The following is a 15,022-nucleotide window of genomic DNA, read 5'->3' as shown; positions in this document are numbered from 1 at the left end:
TACAGTGCTGCAGACTGAATAGAGTTGGAGAAAATGGACTGGTAATATTAACTAGGCAATTTTAGACTCCATGGCAAAACACAATATATATCTTAGTATTTCTATGAAGTCGGCGAAACACAAGCCGTTCTGGGTTCTTTATGTTCCTTCTCAGTCATGTGGCTACACCCAGATGGTATACAATCCCAAATTCTTTTTTTTAATTTAAGATTTTCTTTGATGTAAAAAAAAATAAAAAATAATTAGTAAAAGTCCAAATGTAAAAAGGAGTCTCTTTTTGTAGCATTTTTCCCACAAAAAGAAAAGCGTCCCTGTGCTGATGTGGTGAAGAATTTAATAACTACAGTTATGTTATGTGATTATGTCACAATGATTCAGTGGTCCCATATCACAGAGATGTTGGCCTAATGATGTTATGGAGGTACATGGCAATACAAAAGATTTCCATTTCTTTCTATTGTCTGGGAATGGCTCATTGCTCATTTTGGTCCCATGGGGGTCTGCACCTGTATAGCTTCATTGGGTTTGGCAGCTTAGAATATATCACCTTATCCTGTAGGTGAAGTTATCCATTCCCTACAGGCAGGAAGGAGCTGAACTTTTAGACTGAATGTGGAGGAAGTTGCTGTGACTTGGCAGTGAAAGCCTATTAGTCACCGTGAAAAAGCTACCTGTCCAAATTTCAGAAAATGAAGCCCGCTGCGATCCAGGTTCAATTTCCCAGGTTGTTATAACCGTCTTTTATAATAATGTTCTCGCTTGTCCCACGGGTGCTTTTGAGTGACAGCCATTATTTCAACTACCCCCTTAGACTTTTCTGGGGCCTAACTGAAGCTGGCAGGAAACAGCCGGTAAACAAGCGATTGGAATCGCCAGCTCTGACCCGTGCCTTCCTACACATGTACCGCAACCCTGCGGGACTACAAACTGAGACATTCGGCCACCGCAGGGAGTCTATTGTGTGCAGCTTCAGTCTGTTCCCACACAATGCCACAACGGCTGCCACACAGCATGGGGATTAAAGGGGAAGGCAAGAATTCCCCCGGGCACGCAAGTGGCACAGCAAGAGAGGGTGTATGGTAGGGAATGGCCAAGGTACACTACAGTAATAAACATCCATTTGTGGTCGCTGTGAAGTGGGCCGACAGACTACTTTTAAAAAATGTTTGCTACTTTTCAGTGCTGAAGGCAAATAAGTCTCCAGAAATTGCACATGCATGATTGAAAGCTGATTACGAGGCAGCACCGACGTGAAGGAGCGCATTTACTGAAATAGGAAGCTGAAATTGCACAACAGTTAAGATGCATGTCCCGGTCACAGTGTTTGCCTTTTATTTGCGAAGGTTAACAGTCTTCATTTGAAAGGTGTTGCAGAATCGGTGATCATGCAGTCAGGTTGCAAGATGGAAAAAAATGAAGCTTTCATTTCATGCTAAGGCATGAAATGAAAGCCTCTCCAGCCCCCGGTTCATTACATCAGTGAAAACTGGGAGAGAAGTCAAGAAAAAGAAATCCTGTCGATACATTAGTGCTCACACATTTACATCGAGAAAGAGAACAAATGATGTTATGGCTCAAAAAGGTTAGGGTGCAGTATGAAATTACCTTTATTAATTAGCCTTACACAGTGCAGCTTTCAGGTTTCTTTTTGGGGGGTTTTAACTCGATTGTATAGGTAACAGTGAGGCTACACACTGCACTACTACTAAGTAGCAGAAGAGCTGATATAGGAGAGGCATTCCACTGCCTATTAATTACATCTATACATCCATTTTCTTAACTTGGTGTATCATGCAGTCTTTCACAGGACTAACAGAGAGCATCCACACTCATGTTCACATCTGTGGCTAATTTTGAATTACTAATGGTTATGTGATGCAATGCAAAATACTTTATTTATACTGTATTTGGAAAATTGTTTCTTACAGCAACTGAATTTATTGACGTTTTTATTTTTATTATTATTATTTTCTCATTTGCACCTACGGTCAATTTAGAATCACCAATATGTCTAACCCCATGTATGACTTTGGACTGTGGGAGGCGAGAGTACCTGGAGAGAATCCACTCTGACACAGGAAGAGCATGCAAACTAAGCACTTTTTATTTTTCAATTTCCTGAATAAGATATATCCTGATATATCTGGAATCAAACAAAACCCCACCCTTGTTCTTTAGATTATCTTGCAGGGAAGCCAGTTTTCCTCATAAAAGGTCAGGATTCTCCAAATACATGCCGATATACATCCTGCTGGTAAAGGATGTACAGTTGTGGTCAAAAGTTTACATACACTTGTAAAGAATATAATATAATGTCTCTACCGAGTGTCCCGTTATTTCTAAAACTCTGATTTTTCTCTGATAGAGTGATTGGAACAGATACTTCTTTGTCACAAAAAACATTCATGAAGTTTGGTTCTTTAATGACTTTATTATGGGTTAACAGAAAAAAGTGATCACATCTGCTGGGTCAGAAATATACATACAGCAGTGCTAATATTTGGTTACATGTCCCTTAGCCATTTTCACTTCAATTAGGTGCTTTTGGTAGCCATCCACAAGCTTCTGGTTGAATCTTTGACCACTCCTCTTGACAGAATTGGTGCAGTTCAGTTAAATTTGATGGCTTTCTGACATGGACTTGTTTCTTCAGCATTGTCCACGTTTTCAATGGGGTTTAAGTCAGGACTTTGAGAAGGCCATTCTAAAACCCTTATTCTAGCCTGATTTAGCAATTCCTTTACCACTTTTGATGTGTGTTTGGGGTCATTGTCCTGTTGGAACACCCAACTGCGCCCAAGACCCAACCTTCATGCTGATGATTTTAGGTTATGTTGAAGAATGTGAAGGTAATCCTCCTTCTTCATTGTCCCATTTACTCTCTGTAAATCACCAGTTCCATTGGCAGCAAAACAGCCCCACAGCATAATACTCCCACCACCATGCTTGATTGTAGGCATGGTGTTCTTGGGGTCAAAGGCCTCACCTTTTCTCCTCCAAACATATCGCTGGGCATTATGGCCAAAAAGCTCGATTTTTGTTTAGTCTGACCACAGAACTTTCCTCCAGAAGGTCTTATCTTTGTCCACATGATCAGCAGCAAACTTCAGTCGAGCCTTAAGGTGCCGCTTTTGGAGCAAGGGCTTCCTTCTTGCACAGCAGCCTCTCAGTCCATGGAGATGCAAAACACGTTTAACTGTGGACAATGACACCTGTGTTCCAGCAGCTTCTAATTCTTGGCAGATCTGCCTTTTGGTGATTCTTGGTTGACTCTTCATCCTCCTGACCAATTTTCTCTCAGCAGCAGGTGATAGCTTGCATTCTCTTCCTGATCTTGGCAGTGATGAAACAGTGCCATGCACTTTATACTTACAAACAATTGTTTGCACTGTTGCTCTTGGGACATGCAGCTGCTTCGAAATGGCCCCAAGTGACTTTCCTAACTTGTTCAAGTCAATAATTCGCTTTTTCAGATCCATGCTGAGCTCCTTTGACTTTCCCATTGTAGCATTTGTGGACGTTTGTATCCAATGAGCCCTATTTAACCTGTCTAAGAGAAGTCACCAGCTGTAGTCACTCATAATCACTCACAAGAAGTTAAGAGGCCATGCTATGAAGCTCAGTTCACTGACAACTTTCTAAGTCACCAAAATTGCTAATTCATGTTGCTGTATGTATAATTTTGACCCAGCAGATGTGATCACTTTTTTCTGTTAACCCATAATAAAGTCATTAAAGAACCAAACTTCATGAATGTTTTTTGTGACAAAGAAGTATCTGTTCCAATCACTCTATCAGAGAAAAATCAGAGTTTTAGAAATAACGGGACACTCAGTAGATCCATTATGTTATATTCTTTACAAGTGTATGTAAACTTTTGACCACAACTGTATATCGGGACATATACTCTTGATGGTTCCATTTCCAAACCATAAATGCAACTTATCACAACAGGAATGTATCTGAGTTGAACATGGACATTATACTTGGTTACAGACAACATTGAAAAGTAAATATTCCTGTCATAATTCTTTGAGGTCTGCTTAAAGTCTGTTTGAAGTGCATATGCAGAGCTGGTGCATTTTGGTAGACAGCCAAAGAAAAGCTTACCACAAAACGGAAAAGTTATGACAAATCAGACTATAAGGCAAAAAGAAAGTGCAGCTTTATGGTTTCATGGACAAAAGAATTTCTGTGGCTGCAATATGACGAGCTACATAACCAGGGCTGCACATAAGTGGTCCGCAGGTGCGCATTCGCTGTCAAAATAAAAAACACGCACAAGGGTTAGGGTTAAATTTAAAAACTGTACTTTTGAGTTAAAATATATATTTATAATTTTAATAAATGACAAATTAAAAAGGCATGAACATTTTTTTGTATCGAAAAAATATTGAACCGTGACACCAAAGTACCGAACCGAACCGTGAATTTTGTGTATCGTTGCACCCCTAATATATATATATATATATATATATATATATATATATATATATATATATATATATATATATATATATATATATATATATATATATATATATATTAGGGGTGCAACGATACACAAAACTAGTAGCTCAGTGTTCCAACATTCGAAAGAAGGGACTGCTCTCACAGCTAGAGATTGACGAGGTACAACACAAATGCTACGGCAAGGAGGAGTCAGGACGCCAGGTCAGGGGGGAGATATCATCACCCCCACCCGAGATTGGGTACATAGCCCCAAGTGCGATAGGAGAAGGATCGTTGAGTGCGAGAGGAACTGACCTGAAAAATAGGATCATGGCCAAGCTTGAAACCTGGATCCCCCGTAGCCGGTTACCAAGATTACGTGAAGTACCCTCAGAAGGTCTGCTAGATGATGTTAATGTAGCACTACGGGCAATACCTACAACCACGATTACCGACACTAACAAGCTGATCTACAATACAGCAGCAGTGATCAGTGAGATGCTTGGCTACAAGTTGAACAGCCACAAGGGGCAGTACCCTCCATGGAGAAGGAGGCTAGAGGGCAAGATCAAAGTAGCACGGAGGGAGGTTAGCCAACTAACGGAGTTGCAGAAAGGTGCGACAAATAAGGTGCCTAAGAAATACAGCAAGCTGTCCATACCTGAGGCCTTGGAAACTGCCAAGCAAAGACTCACAGCCTTGGCCAGCCGCTTGAGGAGGTACACCAGAGAGATAGAAGGCAGGAGAATAAACCAGCTGTTCTCCACCGAACCAGCAAAGGTGTACTCTCAGTGGCAAGGGAACAATAAGAGAACAGCACCACCAAGGCTGGAGACGGAGCAATACTGGAAGAGCATATGGGAGAAGGATGCAACCCATAACGGCAATGCTCAGTGGCTAGAGGATCTGAGGGCAGACCACAGCGACCTCCCTGAACAGGGTCCAGTAACCATCACAGTGGCAGATATCCAAGAAAGGGTCTCCAGTATGAAGAGTTGGACAGCACCAGGGCCCGACATGGTTCACGCCTACTGGCTGAAGAAGCTGACTGCACTCCACGAGCGTCTGGCAGCACAAATGAACCAGCTGCTAGTTAACGAAAGACACCCGGAATGGCTAACTGAAGGCCGGACGGTCCTGATCCCCAAGGACCCCAAGAAGGGACCGGTCCCCTCCAACTACCGACCAATAACCTGCCTCAGTACTACATGGAAGCTCCTGTCAGGCATCATATCGGCTAAGATGAACAGGCACATGGGTCAATACATGAGCGGGACACAGAAAGGAATTGGCAAGAATACCAGAGGTGCAAAACACCAGCTACTGGTAGACAGAACAATCAGCCGAGACTGCAAGACCAGACTGACCAACCTGTGCACTGCCTGGATTGATTACAAGAAGGCCTATGACTCAATGCCCCACAGCTGGATACTGGAATGCCTAGAATTGTACAAGATCAATGGGACCCTAAGAGCCTTCATCAGGAACTCAATGGGGATGTGGCGTACAACACTAGAGGCCAACTCCAAGCCCATAGCACAAGTTACCATCAAGTGCGGGATCTACCAAGGAGATGCTCTGTCCCCACTGCTGTTCTGCATAGGCCTGAACCCCCTCAGTGAGATCATTAACAAGACTGGCTACGGATACCGACTACGGAACGGAGCAGTTGTCAGCCACCTCCTGTACATGGATGACATCAAGCTGTATGCCAAGAGTGAACGAGACATCGATTCACTGATCCACACTACCAGGCTATACAGCAATGACATTGGAATGTCGTTCGGACTGGAGAAGTGTAGTCGGATGGTAACAAAGAGAGGGAAGGTAGTCAGAACTGAGGGGATTGAACTACCAGAAGGCAACATTGCAGACATAGAGGACAGTTACAAGTACCTGGGGATCCCGCAGGCAAATGGGAACCATGAAGAGGCCGCTAGAAAGGCTGCAACCACCAAGTACCTGCAGAGGGTCAGGCAAGTCCTGAGGAGTCAGCTGAATGGTAAGAACAAGATCCGGGCCATCAACACATACGCCCTACCCGTGATCAGGTACCCTGCTGGGGTAATAAGCTGGCCAAAGGAGGAGATAGAAGCCACTGACATAAAGACAAGAAAGCTCCTGACCATGCATGGAGGGTTTCACCCCAAGTCCAGCACCCTGAGGCTGTACGCTAAGCGGAAGGAAGGGGGCCGGGGACTGGTGAGTGTCAGCACCACAGTCCAGGATGAGACAACGAACATCCAAGAATACATTGGGAAGATGGCCCCAACTGACCGAGTGCTCAGTGAATACCTCAGGCAGCAGAAACCCAAGAAAGAGGAGGGAGACGAGGAACCATCATGGAAGGACAGAGCCCTGCACGGTATGTACCACCGGCAGATAGAGGAGGTGGCTGATATCCAGAAATCCTACCAGTGGCTGGACAAAGCTGGACTGAAAGACAGCACAGAGGCACTAATCATGGCAGCACAAGAACAAGCTCTGAGCACAAGATCCATAGAGGCTGGGGTCTATCACACCAGGCAAGACCCCAGGTGCAGGCTGTGTAAAGATGCCCCAGAGACAATCCAGCACATAACAGCAGGGTGCAAGATGCTAGCAGGCAAGGCATACATGGAACGCCATAACCAAGTGGCCGGCATAGTGTACAGGAACATCTGTGCCGAGTATAACCTGGAAGTCCCGAGGTCAAAATGGGAGATGCCCCCAAGGGTGGTGGAGAATGACCGAGCTAAGATCCTGTGGGACTTCCAGATACAGACGGACAAAATGGTGGTGGCTAACCAACCGGACATAGTGGTGGTAGACAAACAGAAGAAGACGGCCGTAGTGATCGATGTAGCGGTTCCGAATGACAGCAATATCAGGAAGAAGGAACACGAGAAGCTGGAGAAATACCAAGGGCTCAGAGAAGAGCTCGAGAGGATGTGGAGGGTGAAGGTAACGGTGGTCCCCGTGGTAATCGGAGCACTAGGTGCGGTGACTCCCAAGCTAGGCGAGTGGCTCCAACATCGGAGATCTCTGTCCAGAAGAGCGCAGTCCTGGGAACAGCTAAGATACTGCGCAGGACCCTCAAGCTCCCAGGCCTCTGGTAGAGGACCCGAGCTGGAAGGATAGACCGCCCGCAGGGGCGTGCTGGGTGTTATATATATATAACTCATTCAGTTAAAAGCATGATGGAAATTGCCTAAATGAAGAATTTTACGACAAGGAGCAGGTGCATCTAGTACAGGTTAAACTGCTGCAAAAACCCACAGAGCCCAGCAGCCAGTGCAACAAATTCTGGATCTTTGGCTTTTCGTTAGCATTAGCAGCACATGCTGCGTCTGATGTGAAAGGACCTATATGCTGCGCACTGTGACTCACAGCAATGGTCCCGGGTCAGCCCTGACTTTGTGTTAAGCTAATCCTAAAGTAATAATGGTTTTTCTAACCACTGACATACCACAACTTTATCCTTTCAACAGCTGCTGAAAGTTAGGTGACCTAGCTTCTATCGGATATTTATATAGAGATCCTCCTCCAGCTTCAAACTGTATTACCCTTCAAGGACCTGAAGCTCCATAAAGCACCCCTCCGACAGCCAAACCCATCTGTTCCCTGATTGGTCAATGTCATGTCAATCACAAATTTAACTATCCAATCAGATGAAAGGAAGAAAAATAGGGTCAAAATTCGTACTTGTAACTTGAAACTTGAGTGCAGAGTTTGACACTTATTTTTTGGCAAAGTCCACACACAAATCTTTTTTACGCATACACATCTTTTTTACACACACACACACAAATTCTTTTTACACATACAAATCCTGATTTACAAGTACAAAATATTTATGACCACAATTTGAGCCCATACTGGCACCCATTGTTTTCATTACCGGCAGTCACATGTGGTTCCTACCATATATTCAGTTTTGTACTTGTGGTGTGATGGCTTTAGCTCTAGGTTGGTGTTGAACGATGTTTGATTGCCCTTCATCACTTCTGACTATATTTGGCTGTTATCACAGAGTGCCAGCCTGGTGCTGGCTGGCCCAGATTCATAGTCCTTTGGCTCAGCTGCAAGCAGGGCTTCACAACCACACCAGATATCTACGCCTGCAGTATAAACACTGCTTTAGAGCACACATAACAGCTGTCTGTGGGTATTCTTAATTAAACTCAGAACAGGAGTAAGTACATGCTCCAGCGTACCACTGAAAGCTCCACTTTCCTTTTGTTCAATACTATATTGTGTTACCATCTTGGATACTGATTTTTTTTTTCCATGGTAAAATCTTAGTGTGTGCTGGATTGGCAGGCTACGACCTTCTTTAAATGGCTCTTTGAGAATTCAATTACATTTGTTGTATTTGTTTAGCTTTGCTTTCAAAGAGATACAATTGAATTGGCTCAGTTTTAAAGAGCTGGGTTTCTGGCACAGTTTCGTAAATATATGTGGAAATGCCATCGAAATGTCAGAATCGGTTGCCATTAATTCTGTAATGAAACAACCATCCATTCACTCTTAAACTCAAATGTCATAAACATTCCCACTCTTTTACTTCAGATTTTATCAAGTCTGTGTGAAATTTAAAAAAAAAAAAGAAAAAAAAAGAAAGGGATTGTCCAATTCAGGCATTTGGCTAAGCAATGGTTGGCATTTGGTATTGTTTTCTGTTTTTCTTCTGCAGTTCATAGGCTTTTCTCAGGAGGCCTATACAGGCCTATGCAGTTGGCCTTCGTGGAGCACTTAGATGTGCCATTTAGATAAGCAAAGCCTCATTTAGACATGATTAAGTAAATCAGCTCGATTACATTTGTTGCTTGTAGAAATTGCATTTGCGATGCAGCAGTGGGAGTTCAGCCATGATTGGACTTTCATGGTTAAAGCTTTCACTCTCCTAATTTTTTACTTGTGTTGTGGTTTCACTGCCTTAATACAATAACGATATATCGCATGTGTTTAGTCATCAAAGACTTTATAGGCAAAGTTGAATTAATGTCACCGTTTCCTTCAGTTAAAGTTGAGTCTTGGGCGATGAAGCCGGGAGACATAACAGTGTGATTAGTATTGGCTTGTTTGCTTATTACAGGAAGACAGTGCTGCTGTGATCAGATTCTTTACCTAATAATTACATACACAAGAATGCACATGAGAGGCACTGGGACTGATAACAGGGTTTAAATCATTCATCAGTGTCTCTATTCCCATTCATCCCATTACTACAACGGAAAAGAAACACAACCTCGGCTGACCGTCACACACTCCTTTCACAGTTTTTCACCACATTCTCTCTTCCTCCCCCTCATCCACTCATCAAGACCACAAGTAAAATGTTTCTGTTTTACAAGAATCTTAATGAGAACTGATTCCAGTGGGGACCGGCTCAGATATTTGTTGCATGGTAACATGGTGTGTGTTCTGATTATGAGAAGGGAATTGTGACATATTAAATTTTGTAGTTATTTAATTAAATAAAAAATAACAGCAGTAGTTTGTTTGATTTTATCAACTTGAGGCTTCAATAAATAAATAAATAAAAACAGAGAGGATTAGTAGATGATCCCTTGTCTCCAGTGCTGGAAAACAAGAAATTGGCACCACAAAATTGCCTTTGACTATTAAACGATGAATCGAACATCATTTCCAAATGGTAATAAGCATTTGGGATTTTAATTATGAATGTTAAAATTCTGCCCTACCTATAAGAAAAATACACCTTCTACACAAGAAATATTACAACTTAATGTGCAGATTACTAAAAGGTTTGCAGAGCTCATCCACTGAGGATGAAGCTTTTTTTTAAATTAAATTACAAGTTACAAGAACATTTACCCCAAATGCAACGATTTAATGACGTATTCTGGGGTACTGTTTTCAGAATTTTGGCAATAAAAAAAATATCCTAACAGAGTAAATCCAACTGAATTCACCTGATTAGGGTCATGTATTTAAATTTCATTTAATTACATCAGATGAAAGTGTCTCCACAGTAAAAGAAGGCCATGTCTTCCTGGTCAGGGGCTAATTTAACTCCATCTGATTAGGTGTAGGTATTTTAACTCACCTGGTTAGGCTTAGGCACTTAGCAATTAGGATCAACCCAGTGGTTCCAGTGGTGACCATTGGTGGCATGGTGGTGCGGTGAACAGCATTTCCTGGTTAAATCACCGACTCGGGCCTTTTGCATGGAGTTTGCATTAATCTATATGTTGATGTGAGATAAATAATGAGCTTGAAGTGTACAGAATAAAGCACTGCATCAATGCATAGTTAAATGTGGCCAATAGTCTGAAGGACTTTGAGTATTCAGTAAAGCTGCATCAAAACATGGAGGATTGCTTATCACAGATCACTGTGAAGCCTGACGGTTGGTCAGTAGTGAACATTCCAGGAGCCAGTTATCTGGGAAACCATCGAATGTTTTTATTGGCCTGTCAAATATCAGTCACTGGTATCGTGTGTGCTCATTGGTTGCCAGCATAATTTTTTTAAATCGTAATCACATGAATTTACTGACTTTTTATAGTCTCTGGTTTTAACGGATGCATCTTAAGATTGGAAAAGCAGTATATAAATAAAAGTGCCTTCCATAGTTGGGATTAGACCATTAGGAACCATTTTTTTAAATGAATCTTTTTAGAAGAATGATTTTTAAACTCATTTCTGTGTCTCTCATGTTATGCACCTTTAGATTTTGACTGGAACTACTTCTGGTCATGGAGTCGTTTTGTGGACTATGTGCAGTGCGTGCTGGCCTTCACTCTGGTGGCAGCGTACATCACCTACCTCCTCCTGGACTCGGTTTTGTTCGTGGAGACTTTGGGATTCCTGGCAGTCTTCACCGAAGCAATGCTGGGTACACCGCAGCTCTACTGCAACTATCAGAACAAATCCACAGAAGGCATGAGGTACATCTGCCATTTTCATAAAGAATCCACTTTATGTATTCAGTCATGAGGGGATGCAATGGATAAAAACTTGGATCTTGAAAGCAGACTCAAAGCAAGCATTGTGGGAATATTTGGATTAGAAGAAAGGCAGATGAAAGCAGTACTGAACTCTTAGATCTTTTTCCCAATTGTATCAGCAATGACCTTCTAGAGCTCAGTCAAAGTGCTTTTGAAGATTTTATTAAGATTGGTATTCTCATATATACATCCCAGTGACTGAGCCCTACCAAAACACAAAGCAGACAGTTATTAGACAATACATATGTGCTCTGCTGTTTTGGCGTTGAGCTCAGATGACAAGTTGAGGTATCTCCATGTGTTTTTTGGTCAAATTCCTGAGCAAAAAGCTTTGTTTGTGGAGAAACCAAAGAGTAGCTAACAGCATTTGGAGGGCTTGGAAGTCATTTTTACCCTTACCCTTAGCCGCTACAATACTTGCAGCTCGTTTTATGAATGCTCACCATTCGAAATACTGTAACAAAAAATTATTACACCAGGCAGTGACTTTGAGCCACTGTAACACCCTTATTCTTTTCTTCTTCTGACGTTCTGTTGTAAATCTGCTGCTGTGTGTGAGATGATTATCCTGTTGCATGAGATGACCCCACATTTGACTCTAGAATACTTTGGTAGACAGAGGAGTAACTCAGGAGCTGCAAAATAGCCCAAATCATCACACTTCCACCGCCGTGCTTGACAGTGGGTTAGGGTTAGGGTTTGCGCTGATGTGCTGTGTTTGGTTTTCGACAAACGTGCTACAGTGCATTATGGTCAGACATCTCCACTTTGATCTCGTCTATAAAAGGAACATTTTTCCAGATGTCTTGTAGTTTGTTCAGTGCAAATTTGGGACGATTTATGTTTTTTAAAGATCTTTGTTACAAATAAGCTGCAACCATTAAGCTTGTTCATGATATAATTAGCCAGTTGTTTAATTACTTGTTGCTTAGACATATAAAACAGCCAGCAAGAGTTTGTAAAACAAATGTACTTCAAAAATAGAAAAAAGGAATCAATCTTAAAAACTACTGAACCCATCAGTTGCTCAGCTGACACTGGTCTATTTATGTATGCAAGCCTGCAATTTTCAACAACACTGTCATCATGAAAGACACATTGATCCGGGCGGCTTTTTAAGCTTGTTATTGGTGGTGCAAATCTAAATGGAAAAAACATCCCAGAAGGTATGCAGTTCTCAGGAAAGCACCCTAATTGGCAGTTCCCGCTAGAGGGTCCCAAGAAATCTTTTGTCCAAAAATGCAGTATGACACTGTGAAAGTTAAGCCACGCCCCCAAATTCAATTGACAGATGTGTCCTGCAGGGACCTGGGATTTTAACTGGATAACAAACATTTGACCCAAATGTTCTCACCACTAAAATTTCAAAAGTTCTGACATGACGTAAAGGTTCAAATCTCTCATCTTAGAATGGAAACAAGGAACCTTACACACTGTATTCCTATTCATTTTAGTTGTTTATCAGACTGTATTAATGTTAGACTACAACCCCCCCCCCCCAAAATCAGAAGATGGGAGATAATAAGACCCAAACTTAGAAAAGGATAGACTCAGTCTTCAGGCTTCTTAGAGAAGTTTGCCACTGTAATCAACTTTAAATGCAGAATGGTTATTGGCCAACACGCTCTTATTTTCATCAACTACTTAGGTCTTCAGTGTAATTTATCGAGAGTCAGCCCAATGAAAATTAAAACAGATTTAGTCCTGTCCTCGATTAATGATACTGTCTTTGCCCTGTTAAATAATGTTTCTTTTGTGAGTGCCGCTTCCATCACAGACAGCTCTGTGGCTGTACAGCAGCACACCGTAATGATTCCAGATGATATTGTCGCACATGTGATCATTAACACTGACACATGCTTATTAAGTATCTCTGGCACCTGAAGTAAGAGCACGGCTCACAGCAACCATGTGTTAATTCAGCCTGACAATTGGCTATCTGAAGTTTTGCCTGAGAATCAGTATGGTAATGAAGTATTCTGTTTCCCCACGTCAGTTGCTAATGTGTCATTTAGGCTCATTAATGCCTCAGGCTGTAATTAGAGACTGTGATATAATATTGATTTTTGAAAGCATATACAGTTTCAGAATTGGCCCTAGCAGCTCTCTGAGCTGTGGCCAAGCCCTGGTAACTGCTTTTTGGAATTGTATACTTTGTTACAGTAATTGCAGGCATGGATTTAAAAAGAACCCACAGAGAATCCATATGATTAAACTAGATTTAGATAGAGATGTTTAAGTTGCTAAAAGTACTTGGAAAGATTAAACTGATGATGTCCATATGAAAAGACCTGTTCATCTGAGATTGTTCACAGAACATGCAATAAAAAGCTTTCTCACAGTGTGTGTCCTGCCTTAGAGCAGAACCCCCTCACACACACACAAACACACACACACGCACACTCATATACCCTCCTCTCTGCTGGTTGACTTTCTGCGGCAGACAGATAACAGAGCTCCAGCAGGGCTGCCTGTCCACTTAACCGGCCATGACAGCTCCCACGCTGGGCCTTTCCATACCCTCTCTGTCCAATGCCTTATTTATTTTTGATTTCCTTATATTTTCTGCCCACCCGACACTCTCTCCACCACCAACATTGTCCTTTAAGCTCTCTACACTGTGTGATTGCTGAAGGACCCCACACTCAGTTGTTCTTATATTGCTAAATCTGGTGCATTTTGTGATTTTTGTGTGATTAGAAAGTGTTTCTTACTTGTTTGCTAGGTTCCTCTTCCCCTGACAAAGTTAGCTGTTTTCTACACTGCATTTCGACAAACCTGTAGGCAAAGGTTGTAAACATTATTTTGGGTCAGGGCAGGCATAATGGTATCTCTATGGTGCATTGGAGACTGTCTGTGCTCTCAGTTGTACTCTGTAAAATATATTTTAGATGCTCTAAAGGAATATGTTGGTTTTTGTGCTGCTTTTATGACTGAGTTTCTTGTTCTGGCCTGTAGAAAAGAATTTTATTCTTCTGAAGTACTGACAGCACACAGAAATGTTTGTCATTGATGTTGATAGGAAGAACCATATATGCTGCTGTCAAAACAGGAGGAAAAAAAATTTGTGGGAAAATACATCATGATGGAATTACAGGCAAATAGCCAACAGCCGTTTTAATCATAGATTTAATCGGGCTCTACGACGTGTTCCACTATCTGTATTTACAAAAAGATTGCAATGGCAAGAAGTGGGAACTCTCTTTTACGCAGTCTTGTCATTGCAGTTGCTGATTTTTGTGACTCACCGTGTTGCTTATGAATTTCTAGGAGTTTCTTTCTCATCTTGATTCATTTAATTAAACTCGGCCCTATATGTTACACACTGTTATGGCCCGTCTAGGGGTGGCCAGACCACAACATAAGGGTGATCCATCCTCGTCAGACCCCGAGCAGCCACATCACACAATTGGTGGCATTAATAGTAGTTTAATAATGATTTATTTACAATATGTTGATTCATTAGGTCATTTGACACAAAAGAACTAGCTGGCTATAGCTTCGGGGTGGACCTAACGCCAAAACAACAAACAAAAGGAGCCTATCTCGAGGATTTACCAAACTTAACTGACCAAAAGAATCAAACTAAATGAAAGCAACTTGCCTCCCTAACG

At 42.0% G+C, this 15,022-nt stretch overlaps 1 protein-coding gene across 2 annotated transcripts in view; it reads left to right on the top strand.

Annotated features, from left to right (window-relative positions):
- The window catches only part of slc66a2 (solute carrier family 66 member 2), a 48,394-nt gene that overhangs the window by 15,956 nt on the left and 17,416 nt on the right, over positions 1-15,022 (top strand). For both annotated transcript variants that reach the window (XM_026156150.2, XM_026156151.2), the window contains one exon: positions 11,132-11,348. In XM_026156150.2, coding sequence (XP_026011935.1) covers positions 11,132-11,348 — 217 coding nt within the window. The remainder of the gene's footprint in view (positions 1-11,131; positions 11,349-15,022) is intronic.

Source organism: Astatotilapia calliptera, chromosome 22 (assembly GCF_964374335.1).
Source record: "Astatotilapia calliptera chromosome 22, fAstCal68.1, whole genome shotgun sequence".
Taxonomy (NCBI): domain Eukaryota; kingdom Metazoa; phylum Chordata; class Actinopteri; order Cichliformes; family Cichlidae; genus Astatotilapia; species Astatotilapia calliptera.
The sequence above is the reverse complement of the archived record's forward strand: the minus strand, read 5'-3'. Positions and strand labels throughout refer to the sequence as shown.